Genomic DNA, 13,074 nt, shown 5'->3' on the forward strand with positions numbered 1-13,074 from the left:
TGTGTCTCTGCCACATGGTCAGAGTTTGTACAATTCATCAGTTTCATCATTAACTCTTTACTCACCCATTACTCATATCACTAAGCATGCTGATCTCTAAATAACAAATTAGCTCAGCATAGTCATTGTAAATTCACTTGCTTACCACATTTAGCTTTTGAGTCTAATGTCAAAGTTAGTTACTCACTATCTCGATCAGAACCAATTTAAAGGAACAGATTACGTGAACTCACTTAGTTCAGCTAAATTGCTCAGGTTTACAGGCTTCCATGACAAAGCATGCATAATACATTCAGCATTTGCGTAGTTTTAAGTATAAAGCCAAAGGTATTAACTACTTCAACAGACTTTCCCTTCTTGGTTTATTACAGGCAAGAAAGGAAGAGAGAAGACCAGCCAATTCCCTGCACAGACACACACACACACTCCAAAATTAACAGTAAATCATAGAATCATAGAATGCTTAGGGTTGGAAGGGACCTCTAGAGATCATCTAGTCCAACCCCCCTGCATACGCAGGGACACCTAGAGCACGTGGCACAGGACTGCATCCAAGCGGATTTTGAAGATCTCCAGAGAAGGAGACTCCACAACCCCTCTGGGCAGCCTGTTCCAGTGCTCTGGCACCCTCACTGATAAGAAATTTTTCCTTAAGTTCCTATGGAATTTTTGATGTTTCAGTTTCCGGCCATTTCCTCTAGTCCTATCAGTGGCCACCACTGAAAAGAGACCAACACCGTCCTCTGCACTCCCTCCCTTGAGGTACTTATAGACACTGATTAGATCCCCTCTCAGCCTTCTCTTCTCCAGGCTGAACAGGCCCAGCTCCCTCAGCCTCTCCTCATAGGGCAGATGTTCCAGGCCCCTGATCATCCTTGTGGCCCTGCGCTGGACTCTCTCCAGCAGCTCCACATCCCTCTTGTACTGTGGAGCCCAGAACTGGACACAATACTCCAGATGTGGCCTCACCAGGGCTGAGTAGAGGGGCAGGATCACCTCCCTCGACCTGCTGGAGATGCTCTTCTTAATGCAGCCCAGGATTCCATTGGCCTTCTTGGCCACGAGGGCACACTGCTGCCTCATGGTCAACTTGTCGTCCACCATGACACCCAGGTCTTTCTCCGCAGAGCTGCTCTCCAGAAGGTCAGTCCCCAGCCTGTACTGGTGTCTGGGGTTATTCCTCCCCAGGTGCAGAACCTTGCACTTGGCCTTGTTGAATTGCATGAGGTTTTTCACCGCCCAGTTGTCCAGTCTGTCCAGGTCCCTCTGGATGGCAGCGCAGCCCTCTGGGGTATCGGCTACTCCTCCCAGTTTCGTGTCATCAGCAAAATTGCTGAGGGAGCACTCTGTGCCTTCATCTAGGTCATTGATGAATAAATTGAACAGGACTGGACCAAGGACTGACCCCTGGGGGACCCCGCTAGCTACAGGCCTCCAATTAGACTCTGCACCGCTGATCACCACTCTCTGGGCCCTGCCATCCAGCCAGTTCCTAATCCACCTCACTGTCCACTCATCTATTCCACACTTCTGGAGCTTGCCCAGGAGGATGTTGAGAGGGGGGGTGTCAAAAGCCTTGGTGAAGTCGAGATAGACGACATCCACCGCTCTCCCCTCGTCTATCCAGCCGGTCATTTCATCATAGAAAGCTATCAGGTTAGTCAGGCAAGATTTCCCCTTGGTGAATCCATGCTGACTACTCTTGAGCACCTTCTTGTCCTCCATGTGCCCAGAGACAACGGCCAGTATGAGCCGTTCCATCACTTTTCCGGGGACGGAGGTGAGGCTCACTGACCTGTAGTTGCCTGGGTCCTCCTTCTTGCCTTTTTTGAAGACTGGCGTGACATTGGCCTTCTTCCAGTCTTCCGGCACCTCCCCCGTTCTCCAGGATCTTTCAAAGATGATGGAGAGCGGCTTAGCTATGGCATCTGCCAGCTCACGCAGCACTCTGGGGTGCATCCCATCAGGGCCCATGGATTTGTGGGTATCGAGGTTCCTTAGGTGCTCTCTGACCCAATCTTCCTCTACCCAGGGTAAGTCTTCCTCTCCACCAGCTTCTTCTCTTGTCCCTAGGTCCTGGGGCTCTAATGGGCTGCCCTTGGTAAACACTGAAGCAAAGAAGGCATTGAGCAACTCTGCTTTTTCTGTGTTATTTGTAACCAAGGTGCCCATCCCGCCCGCCAGCGGACCCACGTTTTCCCTGATTTTCCTTTTGCTGTTAATGTATTTGAAGAATTTTTTTTTGTTATTTTTAACGTCCCTTGCCAGCTTGCCTTCCAGACGTGCCTTAGCTTTCCTTGTCGCATCTCTGCATTCCCTGACTACGTTCCTGTATTTCTCCCAGGGGGTCTGTCTTTTTTTCCGCATTCTGTAGACCGCCGCCTTCTGCTTGAGCATTGCCACAAGCTCCCGGCTCATCCACGCAGGTCGCCTGCCCCCTCTGCCTGCCTTCCTACACACAGGGATGCACTGCTGCTGGGCATGGAGGAAGTGCCGCTTGAAAACTAACCAGCTCTCTTGGGCCCCCCTGCCTTCTAGAGCACTAGCCCATGGGATTCTACCGAGGAGGTCTCTGAAGAGGCTAAAGTTGGCCCTCCTGAAGTCCATCGTCGCAAGGCTACTTACAGCCCTGCCACCTCCTCGTTGAAGCCATGAGCCACCAACTCATGGTCACTGCAGCCGAGGCTACCCCCCACCTTCACATCTCCTACTAGGCCCTCCCTATTTGATAGCACGAGGTCCAATAGCCCACCTCTCCTCGTCGGCTCCTCCACAACCTGCGTCAAAAAGTTATCGTCGACGCTCTGCAGGAACCTCCAGGACTGCTTATGCCTGGCTGTGTTGTCCTCCCAGTTGATGTCGGGGTAGTTGAAGTCCCCCATGAGAACCAGGGCCTGTGACCGTGAGGCAATATCCAGCTGCAAAAAAGATTGGAAGTTATTTCTACAGTTGCCAGATCCCATATTTCCTATAGTATCTACCAAAAATACGTACTTTGCTGACAAATTCACACTGCCTGAACTGTTCTGATGGGTTGCAGAACTGCTAAGATCTTGTAAACAACCAGAATTTTCTTGTCTAAAAATAGAAAGCTTTCTTGTGGAAGGTGTGGTAAACCACCTGGACACTCACTACCAAACATTCTTGCCCAAGCCAAAGGCAGCTATTTAATTTTAAAGAAAGAAACATTATACAATACTACAGCGATGTGCAAAGTAGCTGGAAATTATACACAGTGGAAAGAAGCCAGGAAGAAAGGGAAATTATGTTCCCTGGCAAAGTGGATCCAAAGCTGCCAATGTCTGATGGTGATAGTGTTGAAAAGTGAATTTTGCATCCTTAATCAAACAGTAGCAGCAGTTTATTGAAGGTCATAATCACAGTTCAGTAGTGGATTCGGCAGCAAATTTAAATGATCAGCATATAAGTATCAGAACAATGAATGTTGGCCAAGCAGACTTGATTAATTATTCCAAAAGCACAGGACATGTGACAGATTAAAATTATGCTTTCTGACTTAGGCTGGAGACTCTCAAAGATTAGAGTTCAGACTCAGAATTGCAAAGGCCCCTTTAGGCCAACTTGCAGCCTACTGCTGTTGAGGTTGGAGAGAAACCTCAGACCTCACATGACATTGAGTTTTTGGGAGGGGATGGGGAGCAGAGACATGTTTTTGTTTTGAAATGAGGTTTCCACATCCAAAGCTGGATGATCATGTGTGTCCCCTGCAAGATGACCCAAATGCAGGACATTGGGTTTCAGAGACTTCCCACCATCGCCAATGATACTCAAGCAAGACAGTCTTACCACTGTAAGACAAGAGCAATGCAAGACTACCAAAAGTGGATAATTCAGAATTATCCAGTTTGAATTATCTCAAAACTTTTACACATCAGCATACATATTTTTTCAAAAAAGACAAGCCAGTAGTACTTTTCTCAGCTTACCCACTAAGGTTTGGTGCTTGGCACTTCCTAGATTAGCAAGGTATTCACTGTGGAGGCATAGTACCTTGTCAGTAGATAATAGATGCCTTGTTAGTAGATAGTTAATCACAAGAATGCCTTAGCAGTGCACGGTTGATGGGTCGATGGGCAAGGAGCAAAGCAGGAAAAGGAGGAGGACTACAACCACATGTGGAATGTCTTGTTAGCAGATAAGGAACAAAGCAAGGAGAAGAAGATAACCACAACTGCACGGCTGGCAAGATGCTGATTGGTTGTAATTTTAGCAACACTTGTGTTAAAAGAGTATAAAAGGAGTTGGTTTGAGAATAAAGTTGTCTCACTCTGCATCCCAGACTGAGTCTGTTCTTTCGCAAGGTGCAACAAATGGCGCCCAACGTGGGGCTCGAAGACTAGCTGTCTCTCCGGTTGCACCGCCCAGCTGAACTCCCGGGATTCACGCTGAAAAGAAAGTGTCCTTTGCGCGCACACCAACACCTCTTGAAAGCAAAGAGGTAAGCAGCTGGGGACTATGGGGTTACACTTAACGAAGGAACAAAAAGATGTTTTAGAAGTCTTTCTTAAGATCTTAAAACAACAGGGCAAGAAATTAGATGAGGAAGATCTGCAAAAGGTTCTTGCATGGGCTTCTAAAAACGATCCCTCCGTGAACAGTAAGAACGTATTTGATATGGAGAAGTGGGACCAAATTGGGGTCCGATTATGGGACTGTGCCACTTGCGGTGATAAGGCTGCTGCTGGCCTGTTGCCACAATGGCGAGTTGTATTTGAAACGCTGAAATCTCACAGTGGGTCGCAGTTGAACACAAATGACGGAGTCGGGGCTCCTGCCATCCCCTCCGCGCCTCCATTACCTCACTCATGTCCTGATGAGAATCAGAAAAGAAAATGCGCTGCAAAAGCCTTCACGGTACAGCCACCTGATGACCAGGACGATGATCCTTTTGACCCGGGTCCTATTAACCCTGAGAAGGAGCCAGACCTATACTCCCTGCAGCTGCATGATAAATGGGCCTCAGTAAAACCAGGAGCAAAACAGGCAGGGGATGTGGGCATGCTGAAAGCCTTCCCCGTTATCTATGCGCCAGACCAGAATCCGCGCTGGGAAGGATTATTGTACAATCTTATTAAGGACGTGCGGCGCACAGTGACAGATCATGGCCTTGGCGCACCATATACCACCCACCTTATACAATCTCTTTGTGATACTTCGGTTTTTACTCCTCACGATTTTAAAACTTTGTTTCGCCTGATTATGACTGATATGCAATATACGATGTGGGAATCAAAAATGAGACGGCTTGCTCGAGCACAGGAGGAGGAAAACCAGCGGCTGTCGAAAAAAAGGTCCTTTACGGACTGTTACTGTGGACATGCTAATGGGGGAGGGTGACCACAGTGCCACAACAGCACAAGCAGGAATTCCCCCGAGGGCCTGCAGCACGTTAAGGCACTTGCTCTCCGCACCCTTAAGGCCGTCCGTCCGGAGAGCGGTAAACAAAGACGGCCTTTTGTTAGCATAAGACAAGATGCGAATGAGCCTTACATGAAGTTTTTAGATAGACTTAATGAGGCTCTGGAGAAGCAAATTGATAATGAACAAGCAGGAAGCTACATTTTTAAACAACTAGCAATTGAGAATGCTAACCCTGATTGCCAGAGAGTTTTGCGAACACTAAAGGATCCTACTATTGATGACATGCTGCAGGCGTGCATTAATGTCGGCTCTAAACTGTATGAATGCTCCCTGATGGCTGAGGCGTTTGCAACAATGTCTATGAAAAAGCCATGCTTTGCTTGTGGCCAATTTGGTCATATCCGTAAATACTGTCCAGAAATGCAAGGAAACAGAGGAGCGCCTGGAATATGTCTGCGCTGTCACAAAGGACGACACTATGCTAATCAGTGTCGATCAAAATTTGATAAGGAAGGTCAACCATTAGCCCCTTCGGGAAACTTCAAGCACAGCACGGCAAGGGGTCGCGCCATGACAACAAATCACCCCTCAGAGCGGCCTCACCGGGAAGCAGCCGCCACCTGTGCACCCGCACAAGTGGCAGCGCCGGGGTGGACCTGGCCACCACAATAGAAGTGCTAATTACTGATACATCAGTTGTGCTAATTCCAACTGGTGTCCATGGCCCCCTGGGGCGAGGAATGGCAGCATTATTGATTGGGCGATCTTCAACAAGGAGACAAGGGCTGTTTGTGTTACCTGCAGTTATCAATGCAGATTTCAAAGGAGAAATAAAGATAATGGTATGGACTCCGATACCACCCTGTACTGTGCCAGCAGGGAGCCGAATAGCACAACTAGTATACTTTTTACCACAAACACCAAATGCTGCAAAAACTAAACGCGGCATAGGCTCTTTTGGGTCCACGGGACAACCAGAGATTTTCTGGACTCAGCAGATAACTATGAATTGCCCACAGATATCCTGTACGTTACAATCAGGAGTGATAAAGTTTAATGCACAAGGAATTTTAGATCGCGGAGCGGACATTACAGTCATCGCTGCCTCTCAATGGCCAAACAGTTTACCCCTGGTGAATGCGCGTACATCGCTTTCAGGAATTGGTGGGCAGAGTACCCCAATGCAAAGCGAAAGCCTGATAAATATTATTGGTCCGGAAGGAAGAACCGCAACCATTAGACCATTTATATTGCCTGGATCCGTTACCCTGTGGGGGAGAGACTGTTTGAGTCAATGGGGCATGCAGTTAAGTACGGATTTTTCTTAGGGGCTACTATCCAGCAGCAGGTCCAACCCTTGATCTGGAAAACAGACAAGCCGGTATGGGTGGATCAGTGGCCTCTTCCACGAAATAAACTGCTGCAGTTACACAAGTTAGTAGAGGAACAATTGCAAGCTGGACATATAGTTCCTACTACAAGCCCCTGGAATACACCAGTTTTTGTAATTCAAAAGAAAAATAATGCCTGGAGATTGTTACATGACCTTAGAAAAATCAATGAGGTCATTGAAGATATGGGAGCCTTACAGCCTGGACTCCCTTCTCCAGCGACGTTACCTCAAACATGGACTTTGATCGTAATTGATTTGAAAGACTGTTTCTTTACCATTCCACTTGCACTGCAAGATGCACCTCGGTTTGCATTTTCTGTACCTTCCATCAATGCTATAGAACCCCATAACAGATATCATTGGAAAGTTTTGCCACAAGGCATGAAAAAAAGTCCTACATTATGTCAACAATTTGTGGCAGCAGTCTTAAGTCCAGTACGGAAGTATTTCGACAACGTCCTCATCTATCACTATATGGATGACATATTGATTGCTGCAGAGCAAAAGGAAACAGCAGAAGAGGTTCTGCGTCAGATTACGCGAGCAGCATCGGCTGCAGGATTAAAAATTGCAGAAGATAAAGTACAGGAAAGTCCGCCTTGGCGATATTTAGGATGGAGAATTTCTGATCATCAAATTCGACCACAATCATTGATCCTAAAGACAGACATAAAGACTTTAAATGGTCTTCAAAAACTTTTGGGAACTATTAACTGGATCCGTCCCTCCCTAGGGATTTCCACGGAGGAATTACATCCTCTATTTAAGCTTTTAGAAGGAGACACGAGTTTGACATCCCCAAGGAAGCTTACCCCTCCCGCGCAAGCTGCACTTGACAAAGTTGTGAACAAATTAACCGCTCAGACTGTTCACAGAGGAAAGCAGAACTATCCTGTCAGTCTTTTTGTCTTTTATTCTAGCTTCCAACCTTATGGCCTATTAGCACAATGGATACCACAGGACGCATGTCCGTTAATAATCTTAGAATGGGTGTTTCTACCTCATAATTTTGGCAAAACTGTCACCACTGCTATTGATATGATCGCGATGGTTATTCAAAAAGGCAGATTTAAATATGTGCATGTTTCTGTTGATACCTTCTCATCCTGTATCTATGCTTCTGTACATACAGGTGCGAAGGCCAAAGATGTATGTCGACACTTTATGATGGCCTTTGCAATGTTGGGAGTGCCTAAAGCTATAAAAACTGACAATGGTCCAGCTTATATAACACAAAAAAACGCAAATATTCTTTCAACAATGGGGAATCCAACACATCACTGGTATCTCCCATTCACCCACAGGCCAAGCGATTATTGAGCGTACGCGTGGCACCCTTAAGAATATGCTACAAAAACAAAAAAAGGGGAGTGTAGGGTTATCCCCTCAGGAACGCATAGCAAAAGCTTTCTATGTTTTGAAGTTTTTAAATCACTGGACAGAAGAGGGACCCCCTATATACCGACATTTTGATTCACACAGACAACACAAAGTTCAGGAAAAAGCCCAGGTTGTAGCCAAAAACCCACAGACGAATCAGTGGGAAGGGCCTTTTCCTTTAATAACCTGGGGTAGAGGATATGCTTGTGTTTCTACAGGCTCAGGGCCAAGATGGGTACCTGCTCGATGGATCGAGCCTTTCTTATCACAGCCATCATCATCATCTGCACCGTGACATCACCCACACCGCAGTGGATGCCACCCCAGCCTAAAACTAACATATGGGTAACTCTGTCCAATCAAACGGGACAGGACACGTTATGTTTGTCATTATCTAGTCCAGGAAATCCTTTTGTAACCTGTCTGGTAGGACAACCTGTTGATGATTGGCAGGTTCCCCTCGAAAGGCGTCCATATATAAGTGATAAACCAACTGACATAGTTGATAAGTGGAATAATGGGGTCCCATGGTTTCCAAAAATGAATATAGAGCCACAAGAGCTAGATTTGTTAGGATCAGTAAAAATCGATTATTGTGTGTATCTTAACTATACAGATGGATGGGCCAACTGGAAAGAAGTATCCCCTCCCCTCCCAGGATACAAAAGACGAGATCCAAAGGATCTGGAACCACATAAAATACAATGGCTGAATGCTACCTTACCGGAGTATAGAAATGCCACTGCATGGTGCAACTATACTGCCGCAAAATTAACCTTATCTGGTAGATACCCACTCAAATTACCAAAGGGCCTATTTCTAATTTGCGGAGATCGTGCCTGGCCTGGTATTCCCTCTCGCGCATGCGGAGGACCATGCAGCATTGGAAGGCTGACTCTATTGACACCCAACATTTCAATGATTAATAACCATAGAAAACGCCCCAAGCGCGCCATACACGCTTTTCAATCTGAGTGTGATGACCAAGTAACATTTTGGAACACTGCAGAAATTGTATCAGCATCTATATTTACACCCGGGGTGGCATCAGGGAAAGCGCTAGTAACCTTAAATAAGCTTGCTTGCTGGCTGGCAAAACAGACTAATGCTACTACCCTGGCACTGAGTGGGCTATTGCTAGATGTTAATTCTGTTAGGCATGCTTCACTTCAAAATAGAGCTGCTATAGACTTTTTGTTATTAGCACAAGGCATTGGGTGTCAGGATTTTGATGGACTCTGTTGCATGAATTTATCTGACCATTCGGAATCCATCCATAAAAGCATTGAAAATTTACAAAAAGGAGTGCAGAAGTTACGTCAAGACGATGGTTTCAATATTTTTGGGAATCTTTTGGGGAATTTAGGATTAGCTGCGTGGATTAAGGGAACATTGCAAATAGGTTTGATGTGCTTGATAATCTTTGTTTGCCTTTTAATTTGTATCCCATGTTTGTTAAAAACAATTCAGTGTTTAATAGACCGTGCCTTGAAACAAGCATTCTTCATAAATAAAGAAGGGGGAGATCTGGGGATCTCAAGGACAGACTCGAGAGTGTTGGTGGAGAGACCTTGGGAAAAGGACACTGATATGCTTGTTGGAATCAAACCATGGGAGTAAATGCAACAAACTAAACAATCTTTTGCTTAGCCATATTAACGCAAAGTTTCTAATTATTGTATTAACTGTATTTTGTTCATTTGTACTACCTGTATTTTGCACGAACTGTATTTTGCTTATTGTTAGTGTATCTATCTGCTTTGTTTCTTATTATGTGTTCAGTGATTGATTGATTGATCATTTTAACTAAGTCATGGCTGTTCAACTAAAAACAAATAAAGAAGGGTGAGATGTGGAGGCATAGTACCTTGTCAGTAGATAATAGATGCCTTGTTAGTAGATAGTTAATCACAAGAATGCCTTAGTAGTGCACGGTTGATGGGTCGATGGGCAAGGAGCAAAGCAGGAAAAGGAGGAGGACTACAACTACATGTGGAATGTCTTGTTAGCAGATAAGGAACAAAGCAAGGAGAAGAAGATAACCACAACTGCACGGCTGGCAAGATGCTGATTGATTGTAATTTTAGCAACACTTGTGTTAAAAGAGTATAAAAGGAGTTGGTTTGAGAATAAAGTTGTCTCACTCTGCATCCCAGACTGAGTCCGTTCTTTCGCAAGGTGCAACAATTCACATTAGTCTTTCTTCTAGACAAGTGATAAGAAAGAGTGACTGAAACAACTGAAGAAATGTCTTAAGAGATAAAAGGGATCCAACACTGGGAACTTAGTTTCAACCTACTCTTTCGTGTCCACAAAGAGGCAACAATCTTATAACTGAAAAGCAGGGAAGTCATGACAGACAGTTTGATATAATACATTGACAACAAGATCACATATAGAGCCGGTTGGAGGATGCCTGATGTACATCCATTGAGGACCTATAAGGGGTCAACAACGAACTGCTGATTCTACTGGGCAGTGTGGCTGAAATTTGGTTTTGGTTCAAATTTTAGTTTCAGAGCATGGAAGTTATATTTTCTCGTCTGATTACTGCTATCGGAGGAAGAAAAGATGATAGTGGAACTATAGAGCTTTTTCAATCCACCTTAAGTGGCAGTAGTTTCTTCCACGATTTTAGTATACTTTTAATTTGCTTTCTGCTGTAACTACTGGAAGGGCAATATATGCTCTTGCACAGGTAATATAAATATCACAATGGAGCAAAGGGGACCGCTCACCTGAACTACGTTGGTTCTGCAAGTCACACAATCTCTCTTTAGGGATTAAGTACAAAAGCAGTTATTGCTGTTGCACTGCAAGAATGGTGGCACCAATCAAAGACAACCTTTTTTTCTTCATAGCCTCAAATGCTGTTATTTCATCAACCGATCAGATTGTGAAATACAAGTCTGAGGTAAAAAAAATCAAAAGCAACTATCATATGTTGTGTGCACATGCATATTAGTGTATGTAGAGAATTGGCTGCGGAAGAATGTCGAGGAGATAGGTGATGGGGACTGCCCAGACTGTTCTGGGGCACGCTGACCTAACTGTACTATACCCCATGCTTGGCTTATGGCCATGTCACGTACACCATGCACACAGACTCTGCTCATTATCGTACATTGTACCACATGATGCTTATGTGCTGTTGACCTGCTATTAGCACCAACTGAATTGTAACACCGGACGATCATGTGCTTAATAGTTGTATAAGAGCATAGGTTCCCCTTCCCGCCCGGCTCCTCGCCATGGACCGGTGCTCAACGTTGTCTGGAATCTCCCCGTTGTTCTCTTCCTCCTGCTGGGAAACTGGGGAGCCCCCGTGCTTTTTTCCATCTACATCTGCAGATGTAGAGCAGCAGTGAGAAAAGAGGTCTGAGTGGGAACGCAGGGCCAGAATGCAGGGAGCGAGCTCGGATCTTCCGTCTGCTTTTACAGAAGGGCGTTAATAGACAGGAAATTGATGGGAAACCAACAGAAGTATTACGCCAACTAGCACGCTGATATAATGTCCGTGCGTTCCAGGCTGCGAAGCAGCGCTCAGGAATAATGTCCAAGGCTGATAGATCACAGGTGTTGCACCCGTGGGAGGATTTAGAGCAGACAGTGTTAAGATTCAGACCGAAGGAGAAGCTAGAGACAGTTTCTCCCCCTCAGGAGGGGCTTGGACGCCCAAAACAAGAATAGGGGCATGGCCAAGCTCCAGTGTCCGAAGGGTTCCAATGTAACATCGCTCGCCAAGACAATCGACCGTTCGTTGCATGTGCCATTTATTGTTCAGAACAAAATAGACAAACGGTTCGTGCCTTGGTGGACACGGGAGCGGAGGTCACAGTAGCGCACAGGAACCCAGAAAAGTGCAAGGGGGAAGTAATCCCTGTTTGGGGTTTAAGTGACCAGCCTGTCAAGGGAAAACTTGTGACTGACTGCCATCAAGCCATACACCAGACTCCTGAAACTGCTGGGGTGCTGCGACCAGGAAAGGTCCAGGTGATTCAATCAATCAGGGCGCTCAACAATAGAGGGTTGACCAAAGAGTGGACACTCCTTACCCTGATGAGAGGGATACCCCATGTAAATCGTGCGGTAGCCACCTCAACTGTAGCATATGAATCTGGAGTGAACTCTAGTCTCTTCCCTGCTAGGGAAGGGTTGGTATTAAACCATAGAGGAATACTTGAATGGGATCCCGGGGGAGGACTTCTCGAAAATTAAGGCAAACCCTCCCCTGCCGCTTTTCTGCCTCCCCCCCTCCCCGCCTTTCCCCACAAGTGGACCAGATGTTCTGGGGAGAGGAGGAGGATTGAGAGCCATACTCTGACTTATATCCTTACAGAGAGACCAGGAGCATAAGTTCGGTATCGAATACAAGAATGAAGTGACCTCCGAGCTCCAGTATGAGGGGCACGGAAGGGCCAGTGACCCCATGTAGAGATCATTAGGTGTGTTGCAAGCACTGGGAATTGAACAAAATAATGTGTCCTTTGTTCTGAGTTGCACCCAGGCCCAGACATGGGTGCAGAGTGTCGTTGCAGGTATATTGAGAGATGGAGACAATGGAGTCCTCCCCACTGAGATCTGAAAAAATCGTGTGGGACGTGGCCACAGAGAAAGAGCGGCAGCTTCAACCGTGATGGAGACCTGTGAACATCACCCATGACCAGAGCCTCCGCGCAGTCATCACCTACGTACTGGCCCTGGCGGATGTCACCGTTGAGAAGGTCTATCTGTGCTCTACACACCCCCACCCCCACACCCCCGAAGATGATGCCCTTAAAGTGAGCAATGTTTTCTCTTGATACCGAAGAGGGCGGATGCCATTATGGGATCAATCCGCAGAGTAATAGTAAAACTGTATTAGCTTATGTAGGGAAAGGATGCGTGTGTTCTAGAACAACATGTAAATACGTGTTAAG

General features: G+C 46.1%; 1 protein-coding gene across 1 annotated transcript; it reads left to right on the forward strand.

Moving 5' to 3' along the window:
* Positions 1-8,386: 8,386 nt before the first annotated feature.
* Positions 8,387-12,590, forward strand: LOC148593678 (uncharacterized). Its single transcript, XM_088529884.1, has 3 exons — positions 8,387-9,557; positions 11,017-11,069; positions 12,495-12,590. The coding sequence occupies exons 1-3, from the start codon at positions 8,387-8,389 to the stop codon at positions 12,588-12,590; spliced, it is 1,320 nt and encodes a 439-aa protein (XP_088386010.1).
* The last annotated feature ends 484 nt before the right edge of the window (positions 12,591-13,074 follow it).

The sequence above is a fragment of the Tinamus guttatus genome, unplaced genomic scaffold (genome assembly GCF_059628265.1).
Source record: "Tinamus guttatus ecotype Peru unplaced genomic scaffold, ASM5962826v1 Tinamus_guttatus_pri_ptg000355l, whole genome shotgun sequence".
In the NCBI taxonomy this organism is placed as follows: domain Eukaryota; kingdom Metazoa; phylum Chordata; class Aves; order Tinamiformes; family Tinamidae; genus Tinamus; species Tinamus guttatus.

Excerpts from the sequence above, each read along its gene's own strand:
- LOC148593678 (XM_088529884.1), top strand. The coding sequence starts at position 8,387 with ATGGGTACCTGCTCGATGGATCGAGCCTTTCTTATCACAGCCATCATC. Across the intron at positions 9,558-11,016 it reads TAAGGGAACATTGCAAATAG|CCTCAAATGCTGTTATTTCA; the intron begins GTTTGATGTGCT and ends TTTTCTTCATAG. Across the intron at positions 11,070-12,494 it reads TTGTGAAATACAAGTCTGAG|AGAGACCAGGAGCATAAGTT; the intron begins GTAAAAAAAATC and ends ATATCCTTACAG.